The 16,226-nt window shown below is 38.4% G+C and overlaps 1 protein-coding gene across 1 annotated transcript in view; it reads right to left on the bottom strand.

The window, feature by feature from the left end:
* Positions 1-386: 386 nt before the first annotated feature.
* The window catches only part of LOC134601015 (chloride anion exchanger-like), a 60,569-nt gene continuing 44,729 nt past the window's right edge, over positions 387-16,226 (bottom strand). Inside the window, exons 13-21 of the mRNA XM_063445430.1 lie at positions 14,766-14,872; positions 14,328-14,397; positions 14,155-14,247; positions 13,972-14,067; positions 13,414-13,650; positions 10,094-10,148; positions 7,966-8,111; positions 6,624-6,680; positions 387-1,277 (exon numbers count right to left, since the gene is read on the bottom strand). Of these exons, the coding sequence (XP_063301500.1) occupies positions 1,254-1,277; positions 6,624-6,680; positions 7,966-8,111; positions 10,094-10,148; positions 13,414-13,650; positions 13,972-14,067; positions 14,155-14,247; positions 14,328-14,397; positions 14,766-14,872 (885 nt within the window). The 3' untranslated portion in view covers positions 387-1,253. The remainder of the gene's footprint in view (positions 1,278-6,623; positions 6,681-7,965; positions 8,112-10,093; positions 10,149-13,413; positions 13,651-13,971; positions 14,068-14,154; positions 14,248-14,327; positions 14,398-14,765; positions 14,873-16,226) is intronic.

Below are 16,226 nucleotides of genomic sequence, written 5' to 3'. Positions count from 1 at the left end.
TAAAAAAAGAAAATGGGCACTTTCATTTTTCTAACTGCACACATTCTATCATACATGGAATGCTTACAAAATAGTTTTCTTATAGATGTCCTGAAAATAAAAAAAGACAACAATGCAATGATTCTATGTGGGTAAGAATACAGGTTATATTAAAGGGGCACTAAAGTTACCAGACCAACAGCTTAATGTAGTTGTTCTGGTGAGTATGGTCAGTCCCTGCAGGCATTTTAAGTGAAAAGGCAGTGTTTACATTACAACATAGGAACACCTCTAATGGACACTCCTCAGAAGGTCACTGGAGGTGCTACCTTGGTCATTGCTTCACACTGTGTAGCACTAATGTTTAGTGTCACCGCGTTCTGCATGGAGACACTGAACATTCACCTTTGTCACCAGAGGTAAGGGGGATGATTACCTAAATGGTGGTTTTAGAACTAGAGTGCCAGGAATACATTTTGTGTTCCTGACACTATAGTGCTCATTTAAATGAAGTCAAATTGATTTCAAAAGATAAAACATTTATAGAACACTATAGTTACCAGAACAAGCTTAATGTAGTGGTTCTGGTATCTACAGTCTGTCCCTGCAGGCTTTTTATTATAAATGCTGCCTTTTCAGAGAAAAGTCAGTGTTTCCATTGGTGCCTAGTAATACATCTAGTGGCAGTCACTCAGAAAGTAACTAGAGGTGCTTCCTGTGTCAGTGCTGCATAGTGTGCATGGATGCGTTGAACATTGCCCATAGAGATGCATTGATTCATTTCATCTCTATGAGGATATGTTAATTGGCGCAACACAGCATTTTGCCACGCATATGCAATAGCTTACTAATGCTAATTCTTACCTTAAAAAGCATTGGATTGGCTGAGAACATGGAGGCACAGCAGGCCGGGTGCATGGGGAAAAAAGTTGAGTAAACTCCCCTTTCCAGAGCAATCTTTGGAGGGTGGGGGACCTAAACAGACACTCAGGCACGGTAGTGTCAGGAATATATGTTTGAAGTCCTGACAATATAGAGTTCCTTTAAGCAAAAACACATTTACAATAGCAATTTGGCTAGAGCATTTTATATTGTGTTCTGCATAACACATTCTAGCACTACAATAATAAAAGTACATATGCTTGAGTCACTTCTTTCACGTTCTTCATGTTCAGTCATGTTCTTTTGTTAGTATTCTAGAGTAAAGATGAGCCTTGGTGAATGATTAACCAGTATACTTTGCATAAATAAGATGATTCTGGTATCATTCATTCTTAGAACTTTGTTTCATGTGCTACCTGAAAGACAAAAGCAATTTATATGTTTCAAATCAACTACTATCAGATATTAACAAATAGTTACATAAAAATAAGTAACTAAAGAAAACACGATGTGGGAGTATTACAAAGTGTTGTTTTCACTGAAATCAGACTTGGAAAGTAATGTGTTATCTTTCAGATCAAGGTCTTAAACAGAATGGGATTCTGCAATGACAAGAATGGATATCACTATTTCTTCTGAGGAATTTTATGTTCTAATATTTGAGAATGGGAGAGAGACTCTTATGTTTTACCTTTTTCTGTCATTAAAAGTCATGCAAGATAGCATGTGATGACCTTTTGTGTAACATCACATGACAACGCAAATTTCACTGAAAAAGTAATTGAAAGGAGAAAAATACTCTCTTTAGCAGGCTTCCCCGAACTCCGGCCCTTCAGATGTTGCTGAACTACAACTCCCATGAGTCTCGATCTATCTATTTCATTCATAGAATCATGTGTCATGCAATTAATTTGTGTGTCTCATGTATTTCAAAGTATCCAGTGGCAAAGATCAGGACACTTAGCAATCAGAAAATAAGGTATCAGACTTTTCTTTAGTACCCAGTATGTGAACTCTAATGTTGAAAACAAACCTGATAGAGTCTCATAATTAGAATTTTTAAAAAACTTAGGCATTTCTCTGAAAATTGCAGCAAAGAGAACTTATTCCCAAATACTAGACATGTGCATTTGGTTTTGTAAGATTCGCAAAATGACTGAAAATCCCTGTTCTGTGAATATCGGAATTACCAGCTCAATGGTCAACATTCGGTCATCTATTTAATTGTGTGCACAGTGCAGCATACATAATGTCACCATGCCGTGCTATTGTGAGATTAATGTCAAGTTCCTGCAAAATTAGACCAATATTGAACATTTTCTAGACAAACCCTTGCTGCTGAATGTGAGACAGTGTGAGCTGAGCAGCTGAGCAGTCAGCAGGCACACAGTTTGTTGATTGGATTGCAGTCTTTAGCTATTCTCCATTCTCCAACATTTTCTGTTGATTTTTTTTCCTGTTAAACTGAGGAAAGTATTACAGACTAGACAGATAAGTATTATAGTGTGTAAGACTCAGAGAGACAGTCACTTAGAGGTAGGGGCTTAATTTGTTTGTTGAAGTGGTATTATTATTATTATGTTATTATTTATATAGCGCCAACAAATTCCGCTGCAAACAAACATGTAGTTGTAACCAGTCAAGTTGGACACACAGAAACAGAGGGGCTGTGGGCCATGCTCAATGAGCTTACACGCTAAAGGGAGTGGGGTAAGGATAGTATTAGACTAATGACAGTTGCAAGAGAGGAATCAGTCAGGAGCTATTAACGGTTTAATTGATACGCTTTTATGAAGAAGTAGGTTTACAATGAATTTTTGAAGGAGTGGAGACTGGGTGGGTATCTAATGGAGGATCGAAGTGAGTTCCACAGGATGGGTGCAGCCCATGAGAAGTCTTGATGGTAAGCATCAGAGGTGGGAGTACGGACAGAAAATAGACGTAAGTCTTCAGCAGAACGGAAGGGCCTAGACGGGACATACTTGTGTATTAGGGAGGATAGATAGGTGGAAGCAGCATTAAGTAGAGATTTCAAAGCAAGAACCAGAATTTTAAATTGAGCCCTATATCTTATAGGAAGCCAATGTAGGGACTGACAGAAGGTTGAGGCGTGGGAGGTGTGGGCGCACAGGAAGATGAGACTCGCCACCGCATTCATTATGGACTGTAACCTTTGCAAGTTGGGAGCATGTAAGACCACTGAGAATAGGATTACAGTAGTCAAGGCAAGAAAAAACAGTGGAATGGTACAGCACCTTAGTCGCATCTGGCGTTAAGTAGGGTCTGATTCGCGCAATGTTTTTGAGATAGAAGCGGCAGGATTTGGCAATAGACTGAACATGAGGTGTGAAGGAGAGGTCAGAGTCAAAGAGAAGACCTAGGCAGCGAGCCTGCGTGGTGGAGCTTATGGTAGCACCATTAACTTGGAGGGAGACAGACACAGGAGTAGCAACACTTGAGGGAGGAAAGACCAGAATTTCAGTCTTGGTCAAGTTGAGTTTAAGGAAGTGGGCAGCCATCCAGTTAGAAATAGAGAGGCAGTTAGAGACACTAGTCAAGAAGTACTGGGAGAGATCAGGAGAGGACAGATAGATTTGCGCGTCATCCGCATAGAAATGATATTGGAAGCCAAAGGAGCTAATGAGTTTACCAAGGGAGGCAGTATAGATAGAGTACAATAGGGGACCAAGGACTAAACCTTAGGGGACACCAAAAGAGAGGAGTTGGGGGGAAGAAGCAAAGCCAGAGAAAGAAACACTGAAAGTGTGCTGGGAGAGTAAGGAGGAGCACCAAGAGAGAGAAATATCTTATAGACCGATATTGCGGAGGATGAGAAGAAGCTGTTGATGATCAACAGTGTCAAAAGTCGCAGAAAGGTCAAGGAGAATTAGGATAGAGTAGTGACCATGAGATTTTGCAGCGAGTAGATCATTGCATACTTTGGTCAATGCTGTTTCCACAGAGTTATTAGCGCGGAAACCAGACTGAAGTGGGTCTAGCAGAGAGTTGGACTTGAGGAAGTCTGTAAATCTCACATACACAACTCTTTCAAGGATCTTAGATGCAAAAGGCAGTAGCGAGATAGGATGGTAGTTGGACGGGGAGTTAGGGTCAAGGTTAGGCTTCTTTAGAATTGGGGTTACAGTTGCATGTTTTAAGGGCAATGGAAATATGCCAGAGTAGAGAGAGAGATTGAGAATTTTAGTAAGAGGTAGAGAAAGGGAAGAAGACAGAGTACGGATGAGATGCAAGGGAATTGGATCTAGGGAGCAGGTTGTTGGGTGGGAGGACTGGATCAGAGCAGAAACCTCTTCCACTATAGCAGGTGCGAATGAACATAGAACAGCAGAGGGAGTGAGGTTAGGGGAAGAATTGTAAGGGGAAGAAGAAAGATGAGAGATCTCTTCCCTGATTGTAGAGATATTGTCAGTGAAATGAGTTGCAAAGTCTGAGACAGTCAAGTTAGTAGGTGGAGGAGGAACAACAGGGCGAAGAAGAGAGTTAAATGTGTGAAATAGTTGTTTGGGTTCGCTGGAGAGTGTGGTTATGAGGATTTTGAAGTAATTTACTTTTATAGAGCAAAGAGCCAAACTGTATGAGCGCAGCATAAATTTATAGTTGAGAAAGTCAGACGCACAGTTAGACTTTCTCCAACAGCGTTGAGCAGTTCTGGAGCATTTGTGGAGATATCGAGTCAGCTTGGTGTGCCAAGGTTGTTGTTGCTGCGTTTAAATGTAGGAGGTGCCATGATGTCTAGGTGAGAGGAGATGGTGGAATTGTAGAAGGAGGTTGCAGAGCTAGGACAGGTGAGGTTTGAGATAGGTAAAAGGAGAGTTTGGAGATTAGTGGAGAAATGCTCAAGGTCAAGACATTGGAGGTTTCTGTGAGATTGATGTTCAGACGGTGGTGTCAATTGGGTCTTGGGTATGCCTATGTCAAAAGTCAGCAGATGGTGGTCAGATGGAGGAAAAGGAATATTGGAGAGATTAGAGGCAGTACAGAGATTGGTGAAGGCGAGATCAAGAGTGTTTCCCGCTGTGTGGGTTGTTAAATTGGACCATTGCGTGAGGCCAAAGGAGGAGGTTACAGAGAGCAGACGAGTGGCATCAGTGCAGTTGGGGTTGTTGATTGGGATATTGAAATCCCCAAGTATAAGGGAAGGAGTGCTAGATAAGAGGAAGTGGGGAAGCCAGGAAGAAAAGTGCTCAATGAATAGCCTAGGATGACCGAGGGGGCAGTAGATGATAGCAATTCATAAAGGAGTGGGTTTAAATAGGCGGACAGTGTGAACTTCAAAAGAAGAAAAGGAAAGCGCTGGGGCAGTTATGATTGTTAAAGGTACATTGAGGGGAAAGAAGGATGCCTACACCACCTCCTTTACAGTTAAGTCTGTGAATGTGAGAGAATTGTAGCCCACCAAAACATAAAGAGGCAGAGGTAGCACTATCAGAGGGAGACAGCCAGGTTTCTATAAGTGCAAGTAGTGTGTGTGAGTTTGAGATGAAAAAGTTGTGTATGGCTGTTAAATTTAAATTACTGCAGACGGACCAGGCGTTCCAGAGTATTTAGAGAAGGTGAAGGGCCCTGGATTGGGAGAGACATCACCAGCTGCTAGAAGAAGGAGGAGAGAAAGTGACAGGAATGTGTTTTGTATGCATGGGGTCTAGGATGAGATCGATTGTGGGTAGGAGTGAATGAGTACAAGGAACGAGATAAGAGAAGGGGGGAGTGTAGCAGAGAGGGGCATATGTAAAATTGGTTGAGGGGATGAGTGAAGTGGGTGTAAGGAGAGATTTTTATACCGAGGGAGAAGGAGGAAATAAAGAGGAGGAGAAGACAGATCATTGCTAAACTTGGAAAAAGTAAATTGGAAATAATTGGAATATCAAGAGCAGGTGAAAGGGTCATGGGTTAAGAAAGTGCATGAGTGTACTAATAAGAGGCACTGTGTACACCTGTTATTTTTACTTATCTTACAGGGCTAGCAAAACTACATTTTAGCATGACAGTCGAGATATAAAGGCAAGAAAATTAGTAATAGTAATACATATATAGTAATAACTAATAGTAATAACTATTAGTAACCTTTAAGTGTGAACACTGACTGACTGAGTTACAAATTCAAATATCCCTCTTAGGGGTAGTTAGTTGTGGATACCACTGCAGTGCTTCACAATGCAATGTCCTGATGATATTAAAGTGACTGTCCGACCATCTGCCAGTCTGCCAACTCTTTTCCTGGGCTCGCATCCAAGTCTTATTTTAATCTGACTGTGTGCACTGTGCAAAGTGTGCAATGCATGCATTATATTGCATATTAATGCATATGCAAGTTGCACAGCTATTTAACCAAATACACTAGTAGCTAGACTGCCATTAGAATTGTTTTTATTCTCTATTGCTTTATTTCATTTATATTATGTTGGTTTATTTTTTCATGAATCCTATCTGTCTTAATTCCTTTCCAATAGAGATTAACGATTGAAAATAATTATTTATTTTAACAAAAGTTTAAGTATGCTTTCGGTCGAAATGAATAAACATATCACCAAAAGTCAGGGTAGCCATTTTTTTCTTCTTTTTTTAAATTTAATAACCAAAAACACTGAAAACATTCTCAGTATACACATATTTTAACTGATGAATTGTAGTAGGGTAAGAGCAGTATGAAAGCAAGTAGGTCAGATAGTAATTTCTTAAACTTTAGGCTAAATTTAAAGGTTTGCAAAAAAAAAAAAGAAAAAGTAATTGAATCAACTTACGGGTGTAGGCTCTCTGTCATAGATAATTCCACTTTCATAGAGTAGTGTTTCTGCCTCCTATAAAAAAGTGTAAAAATAAAAATTCTGAAAATGTATATATTGAGTAATATATAGATAATCACAAGAAATTGGTAAAAAAAAAAAAAAATATATAGTCTGTGCACACTTACGTTTTTGATGTTTAATACCAATAATCAGGGCCGGTGCAAGGATTTTTGGGTACATAGGCGAAGATGTATTTTTCCGCCCCCCCCCATTCAAAAATAACATCTTCACCTATGTGCCTCTTAACCAGCCCCTCTCCCCGTCCATTATTGGTCCCCTCCCTTCCCTGTCCCTTTGTGTTCTTCTGACAGTCACACACACTCAATGACAAACACAGAGACTCACTGATCTGACACACACACTGATTGACACTCACTGACAGACACACTGATAGTCACACACAGACTCAATGGCAAAGATACTCTCACTGATCTGACAGACACACACATACACTCACATGCAACACTCATACAATCACTCACAGACACACATACACTCACTCACGCACACACTCAGTCACTCACAGACACACATACACTCACTCACGTACACACTCACAGTCACTCACAGACACACATACACTCACTCACACACAGTCACTCACAGACACACATACACTCACTCACACACACTCACACACAGTCACTCACAGACACACACTCACAGACACACACTCACAGACACACACTCACACAGACACTCACACACAGACACTCACACACAGACACTCACACACAGACACTCACACACTCTCACACAGACACTCACACACACTCTCACACACAGACACATCACATACATTCACAAATTATTTTAATAAATAAATAATATCCACCCAGCCTCCCTACCTGGAGAGCTGGCGTGGATCATTCCCTGGGGTCCAGTGGGGCTGCTGGGCGGCGTGCGGCAGTGCTGCGATCAGGCGCGGCGAGGGAGCTCTAACCTGTCTGCTCTGCTCCCTCGCGGGCTGTCTGCTGATGCCGTGGGAGCCGGAATATGACGTCATATTCCGGCTCCCGCGGCATCACTAGACAGCGCGCGAGGGAGCAGAGCAGACAGGTTAGAGCTCCCTCGCCGCGCCTGATCGCAGCACTGCCACACTGGGGGCGGAGATGGTGGCCAGCAGGAGGGAGAGTTTTCCCTCCTGCCGGTCACTGAAATCTTGCGCCCCCGGAGCCGGTGCGCCCTAAGGCGGCCACCTGTGCTGCCTTATGGACGCGCCGGCCCTGCCAATAATTAAAATATTGCTACATTTATCATTTCTGTTCTTTGTTGGAATAAGTTGTGAGTTTCTTACCTTCTCTAGCTTCTCTTGTGATTGCATTCCCAAGCCTCTCTTTTCTAGCACATGTAAAACAGCATCATGGACGGTAAGAAAGAATATAGATGTTTTAAGATCAGCATCAAAAAATTTGCTGTTTTTTAACTTCTCCAAGATTTGACCTAGATAAGTAAAGATAAAAATTTTAAATTTTCTTCAAGGATGTTTCAGTAAATCTATTATATAGTTTTGTGACTCATATATTAGAGGGACAATATAGTCACCAGTCACAACTACAGCTCATTGTATTTGTTCTAGTGAGTAGAATCATTCCCTTCAGGCTTTATGCAGTAAACTCAGATGGCTGCTAGAGGTGCTTCCTGGGGCAGTGCTGCACAGTGTGCAGCACAACATTCAGTGTCTCCACCCTCTGCATGGAGACACTTAACTTTCCTCATAGAGGTGCATTGATTTAATTCAGCTCTATGAGGAGATGATGATTGGCCAGGGCTGTGTTTGACTTGTGCTAGCTCAGACCTGATCTGCCTCTTTGACAGTCTTAGTCAATAATATGGGAAAGCATTGTGATTGGCTCAGAGAATCACTTCTGATGATGTCATCCAAGCAGGCAGATCAGGGACAGAAACAGCAGCTGCAGACTTGAATACAAGTAAGATTTTAGTATATTTAGAGAGGCAAGGGGGAGGGGCAGGGTGGCTAGATGGGGATTAAACATTATTGAATCAGGAATACATGTTTGTGTTCCTGACCCTATAGTGTTTCTTTAATGTAATTAAAGTATATGGAGGCTGAAACATACTGGGAAATTAAGACAGGAAAGTCTTTACTGCATGTCCACTAGTTTGATTCTAAAGATGCAAAGCAATATTTGATATAATTGTTTGGGTGCTCAGAGTCTGCATGAAAAGGACTGAATTCCCAGGTTCAACTGCATGTTCAATCACTGACATATTTAAGTATTAAGTGCAATCTATGCTTTTGGGTGATATTTTGTGTTTCCATATTAACCTATTATGGAATATGATCAATCCTGGTTCTGTAATGGCCTTGACAGGGTTAAACATTGATACTGATTCACATTCCTTCAGAACTTATATGAAAATGTAATATTTAAAAGGACACTTTAAAGTTAGGATTTCAAGCTTTTAGTGTCCGTATAGATCATTGCCCCCTTCTCCTCCCCCTCCCCCTCCCCCCCCAAATAGTCATGCCTTGGTCGCCTCTCTTTCCCTGGTCGAGACCATCTTTATTATGATTACAGCCAATACAATGGGAGGCTAGTGTGCATGTGTTGCATTTTCTACCCTGCATGAATCAATATCTACTCTTTGGGGAGCATTTGATTTCTTCATGCAGAGCTCGAAGACACTACATATCAATCCTGCAAAGATTGTAGAACTGCACTAAAAAGCCCTTTTAGTGGCTGTTTGAGTGACAGTCACTATGGTTGACCTTAGTACACAATCTAAGCACAGCTTATTTTCAGAAAAGGTGTTTGCATTGATGAGGCTTGAGAGACAGTCTCTTTTCATCAGTCACCAAATTAAGCTTAGTGGTTCTGGTGCTTAGCATGTCCCTCTAAAATAAAAAATAAAAAGTCTCCCATTAGAGGATCCTAAAACTGGTAATGAAAAAGACACACTGTGTTACAAGATGACTATATATCTTATATTGTTGACATTTGCGAACTAGAGATTTTAGATAAATTTAACAACGTCTTGATAAGGAAAGAATGTATCCAATGTCTCAACAGGCTTTTTCAGAATATGCCAATGAGATCAATAAAATGAATTTATATAACTTTATATCTAATTTTCACCTTATATCAGTGATTAGAATTATATTTTACAGAAACACTAGCTACATTAAATATAGATCATTGTAATCTTGTAACACAGTGTGTCTTTTTTCATTACCATTTTTGTATCCCATAGTAAAATACTTTTCTAATTTATATTTCAAAGGGTCCATGCCATAGATAGTACCGTCACTATTATAACTGACATTTCTCTACAGTTTAATTTTAAACAGCATTTCTATTTGAAATCCCTTTAAAATAAGTTGCCAATTAATTATAAACAAAATATAATGTAAAAAAACACATTTTAAACTCAAACCCTTTCTTATTGGGGTCCAGACTTACTATCAGCAGCCCCAATGTAAACATCTACTCCAATCTTCATAAATTCCTTTAGAATCTGTAAAGAAAATGACATTGTTCTTTAAATTACAAAATTATGGACCAGAAACTATGTATGTTATAATAACAATCTAGATTCTAGACCTTCTGAGACCCTATTCAATCATATAATGTTCTACTCGCTTTACTGTGGCAGGACTCTCTATATATATATATATATACCAGGGGGCTGCACTCACCTGAACATGCATAAATGGGGTGCTGTTGGGGGTCAATTTATACAATACACAAGATCCAGCACACTCACCTATCCACTAAACTGCAACTTCAATGATTTGCACCCTTCCCTGTCACAGGTGCCTCATCCCATGGCCCTATTTAGCCTTGTACTGCAGAGAGCCCCAGATGGAATTTTTTCTCCAAGTAAGTGGGTTAATCTCATAAGAGCAGCCATTAGGCTGTTAGAGTAGGACCTGCCAAAGATGGGGTACATTGACGTTGTGGCAGGCTTATGCAATGTATGATCATATAATGTAACTAAACCCCCATTATTTTTGCCTATATAAATTTGCCTCCAGCAGCACCCCACTTATGAATAGTCAGGTGAGTGCAGACCCCTGGTTTCTCATATATATAAAAAGGCTACAATACCTTGCACTCTGGCTTCAAAATTCCATGGCTGGGTGCATTAGCAGGGCTCCAATATTCAAGTAGTTAAAGTAGATGGCTGCACTTTCGGTCTTCCATGAAATATAACTTTTATTACAGCATTTAAAACAGGATCAACGTTTCAGTCCTCCTTGGGGACTTTCATCAAGGAGGACTGAAACTTTGATCCTGTTTTAAATGCTGTAATAAAAGTTACATTTTATATATATATATATATATATATATATATATATATAGAGAGAGAGAGAGAGAGAGAGAGAGAGAGAGCAGTGCATATTTGTGTTTGTTCTTTTTTGTATGTAGTGGTCTATGTCTACATGTAGGTTTGTTAACTAGTATGATGTACCAGTCAGATACTATTTTGTAATATAAATTCTGAAGAATAGACACATAAATTACTCAAGTAATAAGCATGAAAGTCTATTGTACTGTATATTTGCACAAATATCAGTGTACAAATTTTGTACATGCTTTTTTATGTTGTTTTGTACTAGAAAACAAAAACAAAAATGTCTTAATAAAGATTATTAAAAAAAAAATTCTTATATAACAAATGCACTTGAAATTCACTTTAGGCAATAGGCCCTAAAATTCCTGTTTTAACAGATATATATATATATATATATATAAATAGGCACTAGTGGTTTATCCACTGTGCTGAGGTACTTAGGGACAGTTTACCCTCTACAGGGGCCTCTGTTTAGGCTCAGAAATTGGAATCTATTAATGTCTCCTTTTAGAGACTTCCTTAAGCCTGGCTGTATAAAGTGCTCTCACAACTACTTTGAACCATTCATTGTGAGGTTTTTGGGGGGATTCCTATTCACCTTTAAATTAGGATACTACCCAGCTGGCTTCACTTATAGTGAGCATCTGTCGTTGTAGATATTCCCCTCTGACTGGCTTATCACTACCCTCCTGTCTACCTATTTTATTACCCATTGTTTCCCCTTAGGATTATTAAAGGTAGGGACTTCCCTTTACCACATTACTCTCCATAAATGGGCTTCCTTTAGCCATTTCTTTTTCTCCTTTTGATATATATATATATATATATATATATATATATATATATATATATATATATATAATTCTATATAATATAAATATGATTCTAACTCAAAATCTAAAATAGGGTTCAAACCTCATAAAAGTATCAATCAAATGAGTAGTATTAGTACGTATCCCCTTATGGAACCACACAATGCTCAATCTTAGCTATACAGTTTAGACTTTGGGTTAACATCATATTTAGTGTTACCTTATATATATATATATATATATATATATATATATATATATATTTATACATACATATACATACATATTGCCAGAGCCGATTTCCTGTTCATTCGTTATATGAGAACTCAACCACAGTCCCTATATATATTTTAGTTTTCCTCTTATTCTTCCCAGGGAAAGGATTGACATTTAGGTTATATTAACAAATGTACATGAACATAATTGTTATTGTGTATACATTTTGAATATTTCATGATCGCTTAGTACATATTTGATTCCATGTTATTTATATAGTTGAATTATTCTTCCCAGAATTGTTCTTATACAGCTTCCCAGTTACTATAGTTTTGTGTGATTTATGAAGGATGGTTATGGTACTAATAAATATACTCTATATAATTTATATTTAAAGACATACAAATATTTTCTACATATTTTACAAGTAAAATGTTATGTTTCGCTTCCTACCTTTCCAATAGAGCGGTTTATCTCTGGGGTTACCCCCCAATTTTCTAGGTGTTTGGTTAGACATTTTTCTATAAATGTTAATGAGATCTAGTAAAGCTTTTTTGATTGTTGTACTTCTAGAGTAATTATTTTGATAGGAACAAAAAAAAATTAACTCTGCTATCTTTTCAACAGATGTAGTGTTTGGTAGGGTGGATAGTGATTTATAATGGCCACATATATATTTATGGATTTTGTACACTTTCATTGTGATGGTTGTTGTAGAATGACACTATCCCTTAACTACCTGCAATCTGATCAAGATGAGAATCTACAAGGATGTCCAAGTGTGGTTTATCCCTAACTTGTCTTGAGTGCATGAAACAAATTGCAAACATAAACCCATAACTCACTTATGGTTTTTATTTGAGAAATTAGACCATAAATTAGACCATAAAACTATACACTGATCAACCACAACATTAAAACTACTGACAGGTGAAGTGAAGAACATTGACAACATACATCCCTTCATGGAAATGGTGTTCCCTGATGGCAGTGGCCTCTATCAGCTGCACAATGCACCCTGACAAATTGCAAAACTTGTTCAGGAATGGTTTGAGGAACATGACAGAGTGTGAGGTGATGCCTTGGCTTTTCAATTCTCCAGATTTCAAACTATTTGAGCATTTGTGGGATGTGCAGAATAACAAATCCCCACATTGCAACTTGCAGGACTGCAGGATACCACAGGACACATTCAGAGGCCTTGTGGAGTTGACATGCCTTGACACATCAGAGCTGTTTTGGCAGCACGAGGAGGACCTACACGATAATAGGCAGGTGGTTTTGATGTAGTGGCTTACCAGTGTATGTCATCATCATCATGAGGATAGTACAAGGATTCATATACAAAAATGTTGTGGTGATGAATAGCTACGTATGAGACTATTTTAATAACTTACTGCTTTAAGAACCTTCATCCCAGACACATCGATGAATGACACAGTGGCAAAATCAAGAATCAAACTGTGAATGTTAACTTTGGGAACCTTGATGATATCTGGAAGATTTGCATTCCAATCAATTTCAATAGGTAGTTCAGAAGTATTTATAGGCTGATCCAGCTCTTCTAATCTGTTATTGTTTAGCTCTTCATCGTCAGTATCGTTATAGTCTTCTGAAGCGAGGACCAACCCTTTCTAGAGAATGACATTTTAAAGGAATATAATATATTGTGTACATATCGATGTCAAAGCCCCGATTGTGAATACTTCAATTTAAAAATAAAACAAAACCAGGAATGAAATAATAATATATGAATACACATTGGTTTATACATATATATATATATTGTTCATTCTTTATAAACTCTTTATATGTAAATTCAGCTATTCGAGGAAACATTTTTAAAAGTTTACCATAAGAACTAATGGATATTCCTACTGATTATTTCACTTAGAACTTGACACATATTTTATATTTAACCTCTAAAAGGGTATTTCACGCTGAGTTAGACTTACTGTAGTCATTTGCAGTTCCCCTTTACTCAACAGCTTCTTGATTTTTCTTAGAGCCTTATTTCGCTTACGTAGAACCCATAATGGATTAAAACCAGCCTGCAAAAAGTAATAAATGGGTATCATATATTTTTTTCACATATCTGCAAATACCTTAGTGTGTAGGTTATACATATATTTACTTACAGCAGTTATAAGTTTCTCTTTGAATAAATCATTGTTACCAAAAAAAATTGGAGCTGGGCATCTGAAAATCCTCAGTCCATCAGGTTCATAAATCTATGGAAAATAAAGATAAATAGTGAAACAATTGTTTATATTATTCTATAATGTAATATATGTAATATAATTTAACTTACATCACTGTAATCTTTCCTGTTTTTATAAATGTCTGTTCCTTCGACATTGGCAATCACTGTAAATTTGGGGCTGGTTGAATAAAAGTAGACAAAACAATATAAGCATCTTTACCTGTTCCTACAAATATGGGAAATAATATATGATATGGGAAATAATATATCACATAACTTTGCATTTTTTAAAATTTTTCTTGCTTGTTCATACTTTACAACTTTGATTTTTCCCACAATTCAATGAACACTAAATGCTATGATACACAAATCAGACCTCCTTGTTTATTTCATATTATAATGTAAAAAATGTTTTATAGTGTTATATTTTTAAACTACACAATATTGAAAGCTTGTAGTACATTGAATCATTTCACTATGGAAAACTATCTAAAACAGATAATTTCGTTTACCAATTTTAAATTATTGAATTAACTGTTTACTTACAACTGCACTCGAAATACGACTGTTAGAAGCTCAACTCCTACACCAACTGCAAGGCCAAGATCCAGTCCAAGAATCACTGAAGATATAAACGTCAATACCCATACAAACTAGGACAAAAGCAAATATTCAATCAGGAAATACGGAATCTACACAAAAAAATTAAAAATGTTTTTGCATTTATACATTTAAAGGAACACTATAGTGCCAGTAAAGCAAACTCATTTTCCTGGCACTATATGGTTATTAGGTCCCCCCTCCCTCACTGCACCCTCCCACTGGGCTAAAGGGGGTAAAACCCCTTTAGCCACTTACCTTAATCGAGCCAGAGCTGCACGCGCATTCAAACCACCCATAGGAAAGCATTACTCCATACTTTTCTATGGACATCCAGCGTGAGTTCAATTCGATTTTTACATTGAGGATCACGGAAGCGGCCTCTAGTGGCTGACAGGGAGACAGCCACTAGAGGCTGGATTAACCCTCAATGTAAACATAGCAGTGTTTCTGAAACTGCTATGTTTTCAACTGCAGGGTTAAAACTAGGGGGACCTGCCACCCAGACCACTTCATTGAGCTGAAGTAGTCTGGGTGCCTATAATGGTCCTTTAACCCCTTAAGGACACATGACATGTGTGACATGTCATGATTTCCTTTTATTCCAGAAGTTTGGTCTTTAAGGGGTTAAGTATATATACACACACGCATATAAATATAGCGTTTGGTCTCCCCACCACAACTTATTTGACACCTAGCAACATGCTAACAGCAAAACCTTGGTGCCATGTTAATAAGAGCCAATAACTGTACAGTCAATGGCTGCTTCATGATCACTCGTGCATTTTGGATTAAAATCCATGCTCTGTTTTGAAATAAAGTTGTGCCTACAGAAACACAGTATGATGTCTGAAACATGATGCCTGTCTGTGATCATTTGCATGTTGAGCTGGGAGATTTGGGCGGCTTGTGGAAACATGATTTCTCAGAATTTCTGTGCCCAAAATGGACTTCTAAATATCCCTCATTAAATTGATCATTTTTGTATTTGCATTAGATTCTATTTGCTTCGAATTGTGGTTAGTTGTATGTGAATATAACTACAGAAAGTCACCAGGCCCCTAGGACCAGATTTCTCATTAGGCACCTGCCTACAGCAGTATTAATTTTGGTAGAAAAATTCAATTTAGATTTAGTCATAGCCTTGTAAATAAAAAGCCATTTTAGTTTAAGTCGTATTTTAGTCATCTGAACTGTCTTAGTTTTAGTCTAGTTTTATTCGACTAAATCACCAGTAGATTTTAGTTGACACAACTAAAATTTAATGGGTTTAGTTAAAGCCTCTGTCTCTTCTGCCCTTTCCCCAGCCCCTCTGTGCCACCCTCCAGCCCAGCTGAGTGTTTCTCTCTCAAGCCCCAGGCTGTCTCTTTTACCCCTTCCACACCCCTCTGTGGCTCTTTGTGTGCC

This window comes from Pelobates fuscus, chromosome 3 (assembly GCF_036172605.1).
Source record: "Pelobates fuscus isolate aPelFus1 chromosome 3, aPelFus1.pri, whole genome shotgun sequence".
Taxonomy (NCBI): domain Eukaryota; kingdom Metazoa; phylum Chordata; class Amphibia; order Anura; family Pelobatidae; genus Pelobates; species Pelobates fuscus.
The sequence above is the reverse complement of the archived record's forward strand: the minus strand, read 5'-3'. Positions and strand labels throughout refer to the sequence as shown.